The sequence below is a fragment of the Hemiscyllium ocellatum genome, chromosome 5 (assembly GCF_020745735.1).
Source record: "Hemiscyllium ocellatum isolate sHemOce1 chromosome 5, sHemOce1.pat.X.cur, whole genome shotgun sequence".
In the NCBI taxonomy this organism is placed as follows: domain Eukaryota; kingdom Metazoa; phylum Chordata; class Chondrichthyes; order Orectolobiformes; family Hemiscylliidae; genus Hemiscyllium; species Hemiscyllium ocellatum.
In genome coordinates this window covers 40606907-40624087 of record NC_083405.1, presented here as the reverse complement: position 1 = coordinate 40624087, position 17181 = coordinate 40606907, and the positions used below count along the sequence as shown (strand labels likewise).

The 17181-nt window shown below is 39.8% G+C and overlaps 1 protein-coding gene across 1 annotated transcript in view; it reads right to left on the bottom strand.

Moving 5' to 3' along the window:
* The window catches only part of LOC132816009 (rap guanine nucleotide exchange factor 5-like), a 189018-nt gene that overhangs the window by 156754 nt on the left and 15083 nt on the right, over positions 1 to 17181 (bottom strand). Inside the window, exons 2-4 of the mRNA XM_060825412.1 lie at positions 13107 to 13163; positions 11110 to 11216; positions 8171 to 8292 (exon numbers count right to left, since the gene is read on the bottom strand). Of these exons, the coding sequence (XP_060681395.1) occupies positions 8171 to 8292; positions 11110 to 11216; positions 13107 to 13163 (286 nt within the window). The remainder of the gene's footprint in view (positions 1 to 8170; positions 8293 to 11109; positions 11217 to 13106; positions 13164 to 17181) is intronic.

The window sequence follows — 17181 nt, the reverse complement described above, 5'->3', positions numbered from 1 at the left end:
CATGAGGACTGGTGCTGAGCCCACTGCTTTTCATCATTTATATAAATAATTTGGATGTGAATGCAGGAGGCATGTTCAGTAAGTTTGCAGATGATCAAATGGCTCAAAGAGCTGAAAAATACTAGATGGAGTTCAATCTGGATAAATGCCAGATATTGCATTTGATACAACAAACAAGGGTGGGACTTATACAAATGATTGTAGGGCCTTGGGTAATGTTGCAGAACAGAGGGACCTAAAGGTGCAGGTACATAATTCTTTGAAGTTTGTGTCACATATAGACAGGTTGGTTAAAAAGGTATTTGACACACTCGCCTTCATTGCTCAGTCCTTTGAGTATAAGAGTTGGGAAGTCATGTTAAAATTGTACAGGACATTGATGAGGCCTCTTCTGGAATACTGTGTCCAATTCTAGTCACCCAATTATAGGAAGGACATTATCCAGCTGGAGAGGGTTCAGAAGAGATTTACCAGGATGTTGCCAGGTATGGAAGGTTTGAGTTATAAAGAGAGGCTGGGACTTTTTTTCACTAAAATGTAGGAGGTTGAGAGGCAATCTGATAGAAGTTCATAAAATAATGAGAGGTATAGATAGAGTTAATGGTAGTTGTCTTTTTCTGAGGATGGAGGATTTCAAGACGAGGCAGCACATTTTAAGATGAGAGGAGAAAGATTTTAAAAAGACATAAAAGGCAAATGTTTTACACAGAGTTTGCATGTGGAATGAACATCCCGAGGAAGTGGTAGATGTGGGTACAGTTACAACATTTAAAAGACACTTGATAGATACTTGAATAGGAAAGGTTTGGAGGGATATGGGCTAGGAGCAGGCAGGTGGGACTAGTTTAGTTCAGGATTATGTTTGGCAAGGACTGGGTGGAACGAAGGGTCTGTATCCAAGCTGTATGACTCTATGACACAAAAATAAGTGGTGTAGTGGATAGTGAAAAGGATTATCTAAGAGTACAATGGAACCTTGCTCAGATGGGCCAAAGGGCTGAGGAGTGGCAGATGGAGTTTAATTTAGATAAATGCAAAGTTTTGCATTTTAGTAAGGCAAACCAGGGCAGGACTTACACTGTTAACTCTGTTACACTTTTAACAGAGAAATCTAGGGGTGCAGATACTTAGTTCCTTAAATGTGGAGTCGCATGTAGACAGGGTATTGAAGGCAGCATTGGGCACATTGCTTTCGTTGGTCAGCACATTGAGTATAGGAGTTGGGATGTCATGTTGCAGCTGGACAAGACATCAGTGAGGCCACTTCTGGAATATTGCACATAATTCTGGTCATCCTTCTATAGGAAGGATGCTGTTACTTTTGAGAGAGTGCAGAAAAGATTCACAAGTATGTTGCTGGGACTGGAGAGTTTCAGAGAGAGGTTGAATAGGTTGGGACTTTTTTCTCTGCAGCATTGGGGGCTAAAGGGTGACATTATAGAGATTTATAAAATCATGAGGGACATGGATAGGGTGGAAGAGCCAATGTCTTTTTCCTGGAGTAGGGGAGTACAAAACCACAGGGCATAGGTTTAAGGTGAGAGGGGAAAGACTTCAGAAGGACCTAAGGGGCAAATATTTCAGGCAGAGAGTGGTGCATGTATGGAATGAGCTGCCAAAGAAGGTAGACGTGGGTGCAAGTACAACATTTAAAAGGCATCTGGATGGGTATATGAATACAAAGGGTTTGGAGGGATATGGGCCAAGTAAGATTGGGTCAGATTGAGATATTTAGTTAGCACAGTCAATTTGGACAAAAAGGTCTGTTTCCATGCTGTATGACACTACTATTAATCTCAAGGACAAGTGTTGTTGTGCAGTGAGTATCATCCCTGCCTTCAAGCCAGGAACTTGTAATGTCAGTCTCACTCCAGTACTTGATGAGCATGGAAGGTGTATTTATAACATGGTCAAACTGTTTGGATACCTACCTGTAAGTCCTTCTAAGACAGCCATGTAGCCAGCAAGAGTAAGAGAAATTTCTGGTTGGCCAGGTGTTGAAAAGATCAGAGAAGCTATGTTTATTATCCACTGCTCCAGACTATAACAGCAACTCGGATTCCCTGTGTAATCTGTAACACTGCCCCCATTACCAACCGCCTCTAAACTATAGTGGTAATTTTTTTTCATATGAATGACAATAATTCAATGAGCAGAAATATATAACAGTCAGCACAATAATAATCATAAAACTCACTTCTCCAAGTATCTTTATTTCCCCAGTCTATGGTGTTTATTACCTGACCATGAACCTCAATGAACTGTGAGGGGAAAATAGACTTAGTATATTAAAAAAATCATTTTTCTCAAACTGGGTTCTGAAAAAAAACACAAAATGCACATTTTCCAGCAAACAAAGTTATTTATTTCTGTTATAAAACTGGACATGTGATTTCTTTTCTCTGTCTCTACATTTGTTTTCCCAGCTTGATAATTTTCAGTGAGCAACGTGGTTTTCATGATTTCTAACTTATTTCAACTTTTTTTTACATGGTTTATTTCTTGGCCCTTTTTAATATGGCTGATGTATTTTCTTTTAGAGATAACATTAAAATGACTCCTTCCTTCACTTGGGAAAAACAGAAAAACACAACTTGTTACAGGCATTTAACAACTTGTGACAATATACCCTGTTATACTCTCACTATAGTGGGTTTATTCTTTCACTTTCCAACACAAATGGTAATTAAATCTTTCATTTTTATCTGAAAATCAGTTCTTTGGCAAATGACTACTTTATACAGGTCAATAACATTGAAGCTCAGGGTCAGACACTCAACTAATCACAAGCTGGGCACTAAAGGTACTGAAGTGAGTTTTTCTTTATAACAGGGTCAGGACAATAATAATAATATGTTCTGGCTCATTGAGTTATTGGCCTTCATAGCTAAAGTTTTAAAAATAATTTACTACACAGTCGCTTTGAGGGTGGTGGTGACGGGTGTTACAGTTCATAGGGAGGCCAGTAAGAGTGGAACTGATGTTCAGCAATTCCTCGACACAGTGTAATAACTCAGCCCTCCCTAATGCTCTTCTGAGCGTTAGATGCCTTCCATTTCTACTTTATCCATTTCCTTTACTCAGATATCATGGCCAGGGGTTCCTAATCTGGCAAGAACAGAAATACCCACTTGCAAAACTCGACAGAATCTGCTCTAGGCTTGAAGCTATTCAATGCCAGGCAGGAAATGCAGCCAGGCAGTCTGTGAAGACTGCATCAAGTGGCCAAGGAGCTCTGTGAGAACCTCAGTTATCCATAAACTCTAATGCCCACTACATATTGTAAGATCCTATTCATATTTGTTACTTAAAGAAAGTATTTGTGCAAAGCTAAGTGTGGCTTGGAGATTGAGAAAAGGTATGTTCATAATAAAGCATTCCTTTTTGATTATTTTGCACTCAGTCCTTCTTGGGGGTTTATTGGGGGAGAGGGTTATTACTTGTGAATTAATTGGGAGGTTCTGTTTGAGGGGTCCATGTTGGATGGGTCACCTGGGAACAGATTTTATATGGGACTTTAATCAAGGCTAGCTAGCATCGGAGGTCGAAAAAACATGGAGCTGGAAAAAGAACAGCGGGTCAAGCAGCATAGAGCAACAAGAGAGTTGATGTTTTGGGCAGGAACCTTCTTCAGGACTGTGGAGGAGGAAAATGGGTTGAGAAATAAATAAAGGCAGGGTGTGGGACTGGGGTAAAGGTAGGTAGGATGGCGATAGGTAGATGCAGGAAGGAGCTGATTGTGGTCAGTGGGAAGGGTGGAGTGGATAGATGGGAAAGAAAATGACCAGGTTAGGTCAGGTCAGGGGGGTGGGGTGGAGAGGGAGGGCTGGGCCTGGGATTAGGTTGGGGGGGCGGTGAGAAGGTTTGGAAGCTGGTGAATTCTATGTTGAGGCCATAAGGTTGTAAACTCCAGAGGTGGAAGATGAGGCCTTCTTCCTCCAGTTTCCATGTGGCCTTATATTGATGGTGGATGCAGTACAGTGCTAAGCACCAAGTAAAGCCTCTCCTCCAGATTTACCTTGTGGGGCTGAGACACAGTGGGGCTGCCTGGAAGAAGCTGGGGCCATAGCAGGGAAACCAGCACAGAGGCCTCAGGGCCAGAGATGTGACCACTTTTGGCAACTAAATGGCTCAGTAGTTAGCACTGTAGCCTCAGAGAGCCCAGGACCTATGTTCGATTCCAGCCTTTGGTGAATGTCTGTGCGGAGTCTGCATGTCTTCCCTGTGTCTGTGGGTGCTCTGGTTTCCTGACCATAGTCCAATGGAGATGGATTGGCCATGCTAAATTGCCCCTTAATGTCCAGGGATGTGCACTCTGTTTCTTTTCCAAGTGGAGAGAGAGCATTGTATATTGCAAGATCTAAACATTTCATTGTTTGCTTTCTCTTTTGGGGACATGGAATTGAACAGTTCGATAATAATTGCCTGCTGCAAGTCCGTATGGTGAGTTTTCTTAATGTAATACACAATACAAAAGTGTAAATTACTGTTAGTAATTTGTCAATTATTTTTCAGAAATAATCCCTAAAATAAAACCAAATTACTTAAACCAGGCAACCACTTGAATGGAGCATCTTTTCATTCAAGTCAGTTACAAAGCTACTGTCTCCAGTATCTCAAGCATTTGGGGTTGAAAGGGTTGCACCTTAAAGATACAATTACTGTCTTCACTTCTAACTAGTCTCAGGTTATAATTTACTTATCACTGCCCACAAATAGTAATATAAAGTTATAAACACTTGTCAAGGTCCAAAGCGTAAAATAACGACAGAGAAACTTTATAACTGCATTTATGAGTAACACCCCACTAGATGGAGCATTGCAGTCCATGTGCGTCAAAGGCAAGGCCTGATTGATTCTGGTAAAATGACCAGGTCTGTTACATCAAAAGTTGCTCCAAGCAGGAAACAAGTAATCACAAAATACCAACTTCTTACATCACATTTTAAGTATTTATAAGATCCAAGAAAACAGAGTAACAGTCCACAGGTACCTTTGCTGACTGTTAAATAGACTGGGCCTATGTGCAGTATCTGACAATTTATCAGTCCTATTTTAATTGCAACCAGGGATTCTCCTCACAAAGACATTTACAGACTAATTATAATTGTTGCTATGCTTTCCTGAGTCCTAAATATTGTTTAAAATTTAATGCCAGCCTAATGTGACTGAGCATATAATGATTGATCATGATGACCATTTTAGGTTGGGAACATTCCCTTTGAAATTCTAATCACTGTTGTAATATTACCACCATTGCTTACCGACTTACAAATCTACTTAATTTGCTAACATTCACTTTTCAGTATTTTGATATCAGAATTCAAGGTACATTCTGAAATATCCAAAATCATCATTCTGGACACAATGAGGTTTGCTGATGGAGAGGATAAACCACCATTCCTACAGCAGATAAATTGAGGTGATACCACTGCACCCACTATGGACATTGTGAAAATTATCTAACATCAACCCTTTTCACCATGATGATGTCTTCAAAAATTCCAGGAGCCGTAATGAGTTTTTAAAAGTTACTGAATGCATGGCATCTGTCAGAGAATTATTTGGATGTACAACATGGAAACAGATTCTTTGGTCCAATTTGTCCATACCAACCAAATATCCTAAATTAAACTAGTCCCATTTGCCAGCATTTGGCCTATATCCCTCTAAAACCTTCCTATTCATATGTGCATCCAGATGCCTTTTAAATGTAGTAATTGTCCCAGCCTCCACCATTTTCTCTGGCAGCTCATTCTATACACACACCACCATCTGCGTGAAAACGTTGCCCCTTAAGTCCCTTTTCAATCTTTCCCCTCTCACTGTAAACCTATACTGTCTAGTTTTGGACTCCCCCACCACAGGAAAAAGGTCTTTTGTATTCAACCTATCCATACCCCATATAATTTAATAAACTTCTATAAGGTCAACCCTCAGCTTCTGACATGCCAGGAAAATTAGCCCCAACCTATTTAGTCTCTCCCTATAGCTCAAACCCTGCTACCCTGACAACATATTTGTAAATCTTTTCTGAACCTTTCAAGTTTCACAACATCCTTTCTATAGCGGGGAAACTAGAATTACACACAGTATTCCAAAAGTGGCCTAATCAGTGTCTTGTACAGCCACAACATGACCTCCTTACTCCTATACTCAATGCTCTGACCAATAAAGGCACGCATACAAAGTGATTTTTCTCTTCCTTTACCAAATTTTTTTCTGCATATATTAGAAGCATGCAACTAATATATCTCTCAAAGTATTTCAAAGGCTGATGCAATACACATCTGTGTAATTTCTGCCTTGACCTTGTGGAAAATAATGCAGTTGCGAGCAAGTGAATTGCAGTTAATCTGGAATAAAAAAGCTAGCCTAATGGCAGCCATGTAACCACTGTCAATTGTTGTGATAAAAAGGACGCAGTAGTACCTTTCTGGGTGGGAAGTTCGTCATCCTAACCAAGTCTGGCTTACATACAACTCCAGACGCACAGTAATGTGGTTGACTCTTAACTGTCCTCCAGGCAATTAGGGATGGAGCAATAAATGTTGGCCTAACCTGTGACACGGATGTCCTATAAATTAATTTTAAACAACTTGTTATCATGTAAGCACACATGATAGTGTAGTGCCTTTCAAACTTGCAGCCATTCCATGTTATATTGTATAAACCTGACTGAACTTGATGATACATTGTAAATAGATGTAAAACCAAAATAGAATCTAATGTAGTGTTCTTATTTCTTTGTATCACTTGTAAAACTGGTGTTGGTGAAGTACTTTGAGAGGAAATTTGTTATTACTGAATCTGTTTTTCATTGTCATACTATGTATTTTTGCCAAAAAGAGGTTAGTGAAGAACGACGTTGGTCAACAGTGGCTGAAAAAGAAAGTGCAGGGTAGTATAAGATTAAAAAAAGTCTTCTAAAGTTATACCTCCCAAAAAGCATCACCTTGCTCTTAACAGGATTAAAAATTCCAGCTGCCAATACTCTGCCCAAGTTACCAGCTGATTAATATCAGACTGCAGTCTGAGATCATCCTCTTCACTATGAGCAATACTAACAATTTTTGTCTCATCTGAAAACTTATTAATTATACCATCTACATTCACATCCAAGTCATTAATGTATATACCAATAACAAGGCACCCAGCACTGATCCTGATGTAAACACTCGTCACAGGCTTCGAATCATAAAAGCATCCCTCTATCACTTTTTGCCTCCTATTTGTAAGCCAATTTTGGATCCGCTTTACCAAGTTATCTTGGATCCAATAGGCCCATTCATCTTTTGGATCAGCTTTCCATGTGGGACTTTGCCAAATGCGTGACTGAAGTCCATGTAAAACACATCAACTGCACTACCCTCAATGTATTTCATCACCTTTTCAAAAAAACACAATTAAATTAGTCAGACATGCCTTTCCATGTATTCATTCTGTACCTCAGAATTTTTTCCCAATAATTTCCCTACCACTAATGTCAGTCTAAGTGGTCGGCAATTACCTGGCCTATCCATGCTGCCCTTTTGAACAAAGGAACCACATTAGCTATCCTCCAATCATCTGGCACTTCAACTGTGGTCAGTGACATATTAAATATCTCCACCAAGGCTCCAGAAATCTCCTCCCTTCCCTTCCATAGCAGCATGGGATACATCCCATCAGGCCCTGGGGATTTATGCACTTTAATGCCCACTAAAACTAAAACATCTAATATATTCTCCTTATTCATCTTAACATGTTCTATAATCACATTATCCCAACCTTCATTGTAAGGGCTGTGAATCCCTTGAATCCTCTACCCCAGAAGGTTGTGAAAATCTACTGTTTGATCATGTTTAATGTAGCAATTGAAAGATTCCTGATTATCAATGGCATAAAGATTTATATGGATAGTGTGCATAAAAGATATTGAAACGCTTCACCAAACAACAAGGTTTGATTTTCTGAATTGTTATTCAGGTTCCCACGTTTCCTACAAGTTGTGCACAATTTCAAACTCAGACACAGAATTAAACTGATTTCCCTCTAGCTCACACAAGTTGTGAATATTTGCCCACTTTTGTGAAACCATGAACTGAAGCTAGGATGAAATTGGTAAGTGAGCATAATTGGCATGTCTCTCAGTTCCAAAAACTATTTCATTCATTGAGCACACTTTTACCTGAAGATAGAATTCCCAGATCTAACAGAATCTGCCAGATGCCTTCCGCCTTGGTCCGAGTGTAGATAAAAGGACATTGATCGATTAACCAGTCCACCATTTCAAAACCCAAACAGCAGCTCCTGGGGATGAGAAATACTGTTATTTCAAATTTAAAGAGGTATATTTCACATGAATGTAGTTGCCTTGTGTCTATTGTGAAAGGTTAGCTGATTTATTCTTCTGTATTTTGCTCATGCCTTTTACATTATAGATTTTTTCTTATTGTCATTCTGAGAATAGAAAAGCACAAAGTGATTCAAGTGTAAACATTTGAATAACCTCAACAGGCCAGATATATTTGCATTTAATTACTCCATGCTGATCCACAAAAGGTCAAAACAGCCTGTGAATTTATACCCTTAGATTAAAGGAATCAGTCGAAACAAAATAATCAATGCTACATTGCTTATCAATGTTAATGATTTGAACTTCTTCCATGGAATAATTGAAAAACTTTGCAACTGCTTTGCTGAATTCCAAAGAATTTTTTTTTTCTCAGTTAGATTGTAGACATAAAGTTTTAAAGTAAATTGCCCCTTGTTATATTGCAAAGTTAAAAGTGTGTACTTTGGGTTATTATAGAGATCTGTTTGAATGCCGCTGTAATCACTTGGAAACTAATTGATTGTTTGCAACATGAAGGCCTAAATCCCAACCACCTCAAAGAGCAAAGAGTTATACAACATGGAAACAGACCCTTCGACCCAACCAGTCCATGTCACCATTTACCCAATCTAAACTAGTCCAACCTGCTTGCGCTTGGCCCATACCCCTCCAAACATTTCTTATTCACATACTTATCCAAATGTCTTTTATCTGTTTTATCTGTACCCTGATCCACCACTTCCTCTGGAAGTTCATTCACCACACAAACCACTCTCTGTGCAAAAAATATTCCCCTCATGACTTCTTAAAATCTTTCTCCACTCACCTTAAAAATGTGTCCCTTAATCTTGAAATTCCCCACCCTAGGGAAGAGGTATCTGCCATTCATATTATCTGTATCCTCCATGATTTTGTAAACCTCTATAAGATCACCCCTCAACCTCCTACACTCTTGTGAAAGAAGTCCCAGCATATCCTTACGACTCAAACACTCCATTCCAAGCAACACCCTGGTAAATCTTTTCTGAACCCCTTTCCAGCTTAATTCTATCCTTCCTCTAATAGGGCAGTCAGAACTGGACAGGGTCCTCCAGAAGATTCCTCATAAGTGTGCCAGAATGGAAAGACTTTAAACCTGCCCTTGAGCCTCATCAGAATAAATCAGGAAAGCTTGACGTGCAAACCAGGCACCCCAACACAGCTTGCATTTGCAAATTTTGCTTTATAAATTTTGGCTCACACTGAGATTTAGAGACAAGTCTGGATAGCGGGCAGACAATTCAGAAAGGAGGTGAAGGCCACTATCATCACCTGCAAGTTCCCCTCCAAACACACTACTCTGACTTTGAGCTATATCACTTTGTTTCTGGTCACAATCCTGGAACTCGCCTCCCAACAGCACTGTTTTTTCTACACGTCAAGGACTACAGCGGTTCAAGAAGGAGCTCTCTACCACTTTCTTTAGGACAATTAGAAATGGGCAGTAAATGCTAACAATACCCATATCCTGTAAACTAGTTTTTTTTTCCAAATGCAGTGAAGGCAGAAGTAAGTCAGCAGTAGCTCCCCTGCTCTGGGTTACCAACCACTGGCAGTTTGTGGTCTCGTGCTGTCAGCAATCATTGTCCCTAATTTTTTAAAATATTGAGTGCAAGAGCCTGGCTAATTACTAGTGATGGAGGCTACACCACTGCTGACTCTCAGCAAGAGGTACTTGCCTTACATAATAAGATGCAGTTTATTGCACAAGAGCAATAGGTTCAAGTGATATTGACGATTTAGACATAATTACTCAAAATTAACAAAAGCCAGTGCTGACATGCCTGATTATAACATGTGCTTATGTTAAACTGCTTGAGTATTCACCCAAAGATGTCATCATATATATTGGTTTCTCCTGCTCATTCACTTCTTATTAAAGTATCCACTTACACAATAAAGTGTTTAATTGCTTGAACCTCCATGTTTTCACACATTGTGACGAAATTTTGGAAATAAAGATGAAAATTCAGATTATGCTAGACATAACTTCATCCTTCATATTCCGTTCTTTTGCACTTGCTTGACTGATTTCCACCTCTTTTGTGATAATAATATTAATAAAATCTCGCAGAAAATATGTCGCAGCTACTTTACTGCTAATGAAATGTGGCATTTTGAACATTTGCATGTTTTATGTTCACTAGGAGTTGAGTTAGGGTTGTATTTCTAAGAAAGTATATCATTTAGAATGCTGGTCTGAATAAAGCTGACAACATATTTCTTTGGGTTCGATTGAGTTCAGGATGCAAAGGTATGTTATCAGTTTGATTATACATAATTGCTCAATTGCTTTTGTTAAGTCTACTTTTTCACTCTCAATTTGTTACAATCTAAAGAAATGACAATTGTGACAAACCCCAATTTTTAATTTTATCACAACTTATGATTATTTCTTAAAAACTGAAAGAACTGCAGAAGGTATCAATTGGAAACAAAAAACAAAATTTGCTGGAAAAGCTCAGCAGGTTTGGCAGCATCTATGCAGGGAAATCAAGTGTTAATGTTTCAGGTCCAGTTACACTCCGGTTCTGAGGAAGAATCATAGGAACTGAAACGCTAACTCTGATTTCTGCAAAGATGCTACCAGGCCTGGTGAGCTTTTCCAGCAACTTCTGTGATTATTTTTTCCTCTACTGTAGATGTTGCAAAAAATGTGGGAAATGTATTTATTATATTTTGCCCTAACAAATGTTTAACTTTGACCTTGACAGCCATCTCCACAGAATGATTTTCCAAAAAAAAACACTTACATGCATTTTCCTCCAATGGTTACACGATCTTTTACAAGATGAGGTGCCTGCTTCAGAAAGTTATTTCTCAGTGCTTTCCCTGCACAGCAAATGATTTCAGAATATATCTACGATAGAAAGAATTGAAGAATTTGCTATGGTGGCAGAACATCATTCACATCTGCAACAAGATGTGGGCGGCATGGTGGCACAGTGGTTAGCACTGCTGCCTCACAGCGCCTGAGACCCGGGTTCAATTCCCGACTCAGGCGACTGACTGTGTGGAGTTTTCACGTTCTCCCTGTGTCTGCGTGGGTTTCCTCCGGATGCTCCGGTTTCCTCCCACAGTCACAAAGATGTGCGGGTCAGGTGAATTGGCCATGCTAAATTGCCCGTAGTGTTAGGTAAGGGGTAGATGTAGGGGTATGGGTGGGTTGCGCTTCGGCGGGTCGGTGTGGACTTGTTGGGCCGAAGGGCCTGTTTCCACACTGTAAGTCTAGTCTAGTCTAAGAATGTAATGTATCTCGGGTATTTCAGAATGTAACATATCTCGGGTATTTCAGAAACTCAAGTATTTGGAGTAAGCCCAAAGTATAAATAAAAATTCTACTCTCCCCCACCCTTTCTATACCCAGTGTCAATATCTGCAAATTATAGTTATTTGTCTGGTTTGTGTAACCACATTCCCAATCTGTTGCAGAAGGGTTTCACCTTCACTCCTGCAGAAGAGCAACATTGTAATAATGTCCACCTTTCATCTCCTGTACAGATAAAAATCCAAAACAGAGCATTTGATGAGCATACAGCTATTGATGGATGTCAATTTCTTCCGGCTTAACACTTTGTGAAGATAATGCAAGATCATATTAAACTTAACATATTTTACTTGTTATTACTAAAGTTAATTCCTCATGAAACTAATTTTTTTTCTAATCACAATTGGGGCTGATATCGATTGCGCGAGTTGTCTAGAGCAGAAGCAGTAGACTCCAGAACTGAAAGAAATTGACTCTCAGCCTCTGCGCAGACTCCCCATCAGCAAGGTGGATGCACGTGAAGTTCTCAAGCTTTTGGGAGAGAAAGTAGGAACAAATCACTGGTAAACAGAAGTCATTTTCAAGACAGAAATAAAGCCCATGGCAAATAGGTTAATCACCCGAGGCCAGCGGTGTGCCAATTACTTTAAACCAATGAGCAGGGTAAGGAGGAGAAATTATTTCACACAGTGTTATTATGGTGAGGAATGCACTATTTGGAAAGGAGGTGGAATCAAATTCCATAAGAACTTTAAAATATATGAGAAGAGTTGGAAAATAACTCTTTTTTGGGATAAAGGAGAGCAAGTCACCATATGGGACTACATTGGACAGTTCCTTCAGATACCATTCATTGCTGTGTTGTAATACATTACACCTGTCTGCTTTTTGGGTGTACAACAAAGTAGACCAACTTATATCTCAGTCACTTTGTCATTGAATTAAGAACTGCACTTCTGTTTACAGATAATGTCAATTAACATTTTTTGATTCAAAGGGAGGTAAAAATCAAAGAGTAAGATTTAAGAAAAGGTCCATATTTGTCACCACGTACATCCAACTAGCTTGATTGTCATGAGTAAACAGCTTGGGGCATTAATCAAGCCAGTCTCCTTTATAAATGCTACACGTGAACACTTCTGCAACAGACATAGAAATTAGAGTTGCACTCTGTCTAATTAATCTTTTTTGGAATTTCTATGGTATCAGTTTAAGACTTAAAGAACTTTAGAATTATATAACTCCAAAGAGAATTAAAACCCATTAGACAGTTAACGAGGTGCTCCATTTTAATTAAAAAAAAATACAAAATACTATCAGCTAAAACAGATGATTGATTTTTGCAGACTTTTTCTTAGCACAAATCGTGTTAAATATTATCATGAGCAATGATCAGCTGATCACCAACTCTTGAACATCTGGAATTCCTCCACAGAAACAGTGAGGAACAGACCTTTTACTGTAAACTTCCAAGATATGTACCTTTCTTCTGGAATTTGTTGGATGATTATCAGCATTCTGCTCCAAGTTGTCCACCTGCTAATGAAAGAATGCACCTATTACCATTATGTACCAGAAAACAAAATTTACACCTGACCAAACAATCAAACAAATTCTGAGTGATGATAGAACCCATCAAAATACCAGTGCACCCTCTTGCCTAAATTGAGCTCCATATTTCAATTTGGTTTGAGATTAAATAAAAGACCCCAAAAACATGTGCAGTGCAAACAGCAGGGACAATATTTCCCTAGCTTTAATAGGTGGATTTGGACTTTGAGGCAGCTATTGGTCAGATGGATTAGCAGTCAGGCCAACGATGTGATATCATTAGGCAGTAACCCTGGTGATTTTGATGACGTGTTCTCACTTACATTTAATTGGTTGAGGGGCTCTTGTGATGCAGTGGTAGTAGCCATATCCTTGAACCAGAAGGCCTGGGTTCATGTCTCACCAAGGTGTATCATAACATATCTGAACGGGTTGATTGAGGGTGGTGGGAAGATCCAAGTTTAATTGACAGACAACACTTGGCATTTCCATTGGTACAGACAGCCCACTCACCTGCATTTCACCAACTATCCACTTTCATATTCACTGAGTTGCCATTTTCTTGCACATTATTCTATCCCCATGCTGCTCAGAGTCACAACCTTCTGTTCCACTCCCTCATCATGTTCATAATGGACTGAAATTTTACCAGCCCTCTGTACTAAGAAGTAAGTAGGCTGAGGGAACATAGGAACAGATGGTGCCATTTGGATCTACCAGGCTGTGGAGGACAGGTTATTGAGTATATTTAAGACAGAAATAGATGGGTTCTTGATTGATAAGGGGATCAAGGGTTATGGGGAGAAAGCTGGAGAATGGGTTAAGAAACATACCAACCATGATTGAATGGTGGAGCAGATTCAATGGGCTGAATGGCCTAATTTTTGTTCCCAGGTCTTATGGTGTAATGTAAAATTGATGCTCAGGAACAGGAAATGATTAAGTTGATCAGGTTATGCTGTCATCACCACTTTCTTGTCTGCAACCCATAAACCCTTGACTCTTTTGCCTATCAAAATTAAAACATCTCCACTGCCTTCTGGGAAAAAGAGATTCACACTAACAACACTCAGAGAATGAAAGTTTCCCTTACTTTGTTATAAAAAACACACCTCTTAATCTTAAATTATGTTCACTAGTTTTAGACTCTTCTCGCAAGAGGATACATTCTCCACTCTATCCAGGCCCCACAAGCTCTTAGGTTTCAATAAGATTACCTCATATTCTGCGAAGCTCCAGTGCTAAACCCAACTTGTTCAACATGTCCTCACACACAAGCCCATCATTCCAGGAATGAATCAAATCAACTTTCTTAATATCATTTTTCCAGTAGAGATTAAAACTGTATAGCTCCGTACAGCTATAGAAAAACCTCCCTCCTTTCATCTTCCATTCCACTCACAGCAAACAACAACATTCCCCTTACCTTCCTAATCAGTTGCTGTACATCAGTATTAACTTTACATAAGACCATAAGACATGGAGTAAACATTAGGCCATTTTGCCAATCAAGTCCGCCCCACCATTCAGTCATGGCTGATAATTTTCTTCAACCCCATTCTCCTACTTTCTTCCCATAACCCTTGATCACCTTGACAATCGAGAACCTATCTATCTCTGTCTTAAATATACTCAATGACCTGGCCACCACAGCCTTCTGTGCTAATGAATTCCATAGATTCACCACTCTCTGGCTGAAGAAGTTTCTCCTTATCTCTCTTCTAAAAGGTCTTCCCTTTACCCTAAGGCTGTACTCTCAGGTTCTAGTCTCTCCTGCCAACAGAAACGTCTTCCCAACTTCCACTGTCTCCAGACCGTTCAATTATGCTGTGAGTTTCAAATAGATCCCCCCACCCCTATCCTTCTAAATTTCCTTGAGAGTAGAACAAGAGTCTGCAAACGTTCCTCATTTGTTTAGCCTTTCATTCCCGGGATCATTCATGTGAACCTCCTCTGGACCCACTCCAGGACTAGTATATCCTTCCTCAGGTATGGGGCCCAAATTGCTCACAATACTCTAAATGTGGTCTGACTAGAGCTTTATAAAGCTGCAGAAGTACATCTCTGCTTTTATATTCTAGTCCTCTTGAAATAAATGCCAACATTGTATTTGCCTTCCTAACTGCCAGCTCAACCTGCAAGTTTACTTTAACAGCATCCTGGACTAGAAATCCCAAGTCCCTTTGCACTTCAGATTTCTGAATTTTTTTCCTCATTTAGAAAATAGTCTATGCCTCTACTCTTCTTACCAAAGTGCATGACATCAAACTTTCCTACGTTGTATTTCATCTTCCACTTCTTTGCTCATTCTCCTAACCTGTCTAAGTCCATCTACAGCTTCCCCGCCCCCTCAATACATTCCTGTCCCTCTATTTATCTTTGTATCATCTGTAAACATAGCCAGAACACCCTCAGTTCTTTCATCTAGATCATTAATGCATAAAGTGAAATGTTGTGATCTGAACACCGACCCTTGTGGAACACCATTAGTCACTGTCTGCCATCCTGAGAAGGACCCTTTTATCCTCACTCGCTGCTTTCTGCCAGATAGCCAAGCTTCTATCCATGCTAATATTTTGCTTCTAACACCATGGGCCCTTATCTTACTCAGCAGCCTCCTGTACAGCATCTTGTCAAAGGCCATCTGAAAGTCTAGGTAGATAAAATCCATTGGCTCTCCTTGGTCTAACCTACTCCTTACCTCCTCAAAGAATTCTAACAGATTTGTCAGGAGAAAGTGAGGACTGCAGACGCTGGAGATCAGAGTCAAGAGCGTGGTGATGGAAAAGCATAGCAGGTCAGGCAGCATCCGAGGAGCAGGAGAATCAAGGAGGCCTCATTCCTAATGAAGGGCTTATGCCCAAAACATCAATTCTCCTGCTCCTCTGATGCTGCCTGACCTGCTGTGCTTTTCTAACATCACACTCTTAACAGATTTGTCAGGCATGACCTCCCCTTACCTACGACTGAGATCAGGCTAATTGGCCTGTAATTTCCCATCTTTTGTCTTACTTCCTTCTTAAACAGGGAGATTAAATTAGCGATTTTCCAGACCTCTAGGATCCTCCCTGACTCCACTGATTCCTGAACAATCACCACTAACATCTCCACTATCTCTTCAGCTATCTCCTTCAGCCTCTGGGGTGTAGTCCATGTGATCCAGTTGATTCATCCCCCTTCGGACCTTTCCGCTTTTCTAGCACTTTCATCTTGGTGATGGCCACCATATTCACCTCTGGCCCCTGACTCTCTTGAATGTTTAGGATGTTACTCGTGTCTTCCACCATAAAAGACTGACGCAAAGTACTTATTCAGTTCCTCAGCCATTTCTTTGTTCCCCACTACTACATCTCCAGTGTGATTGTCAAGCGGTCCAATGTCCACTTCCCCTTTGCCCTTTATGTATCTAAAGGAACTGTTTCAATCTTCTTTTATATCGCTGGCTAGCTTATCCCTGTATTTAATCTTCTCCCTCCTTATTTCTTTTTCATTATTCTCTGTTAGTCTTTTTAGGCTTCCCAATCCTTTGGTTCCCATTGCCCTTCGCCACATTACATGCGTTTATGTTGTCCCTGACTTTCTTTGTCACCATGGTTGCCTCATCCTCCCTTTAGTATACTTCTTTTTCTAAGGAATGAATTTTTGCTGTGTCTCCCAAATTAGTCCCAGAAACATGATTCATGTCCAAAAAACTTAGATCTCTCTGTACCACCAACTTCTGCAATCTCTTTACATTTAAATAATATTATATTTTTCTATTCTGTAAGAATATAAGGTATTGGAGCAGAATTAGGCAGTTGGCCCATTGAGTCTGCTCTGCCAATCATGACTCATATGCTTCTCAACTCAATTCTCTTGCCTTCTCCCTATAACCCTTGATCCTCTTATAATTAAGAACATGTCTAACTTTATTCTAAATACACTCAATGACTTGGCATTCACAGTCCTTGCGGCAATGTGTACCACAGATTAACCACCCTCTTGCTGAAGAAATTTCCTCACCTCG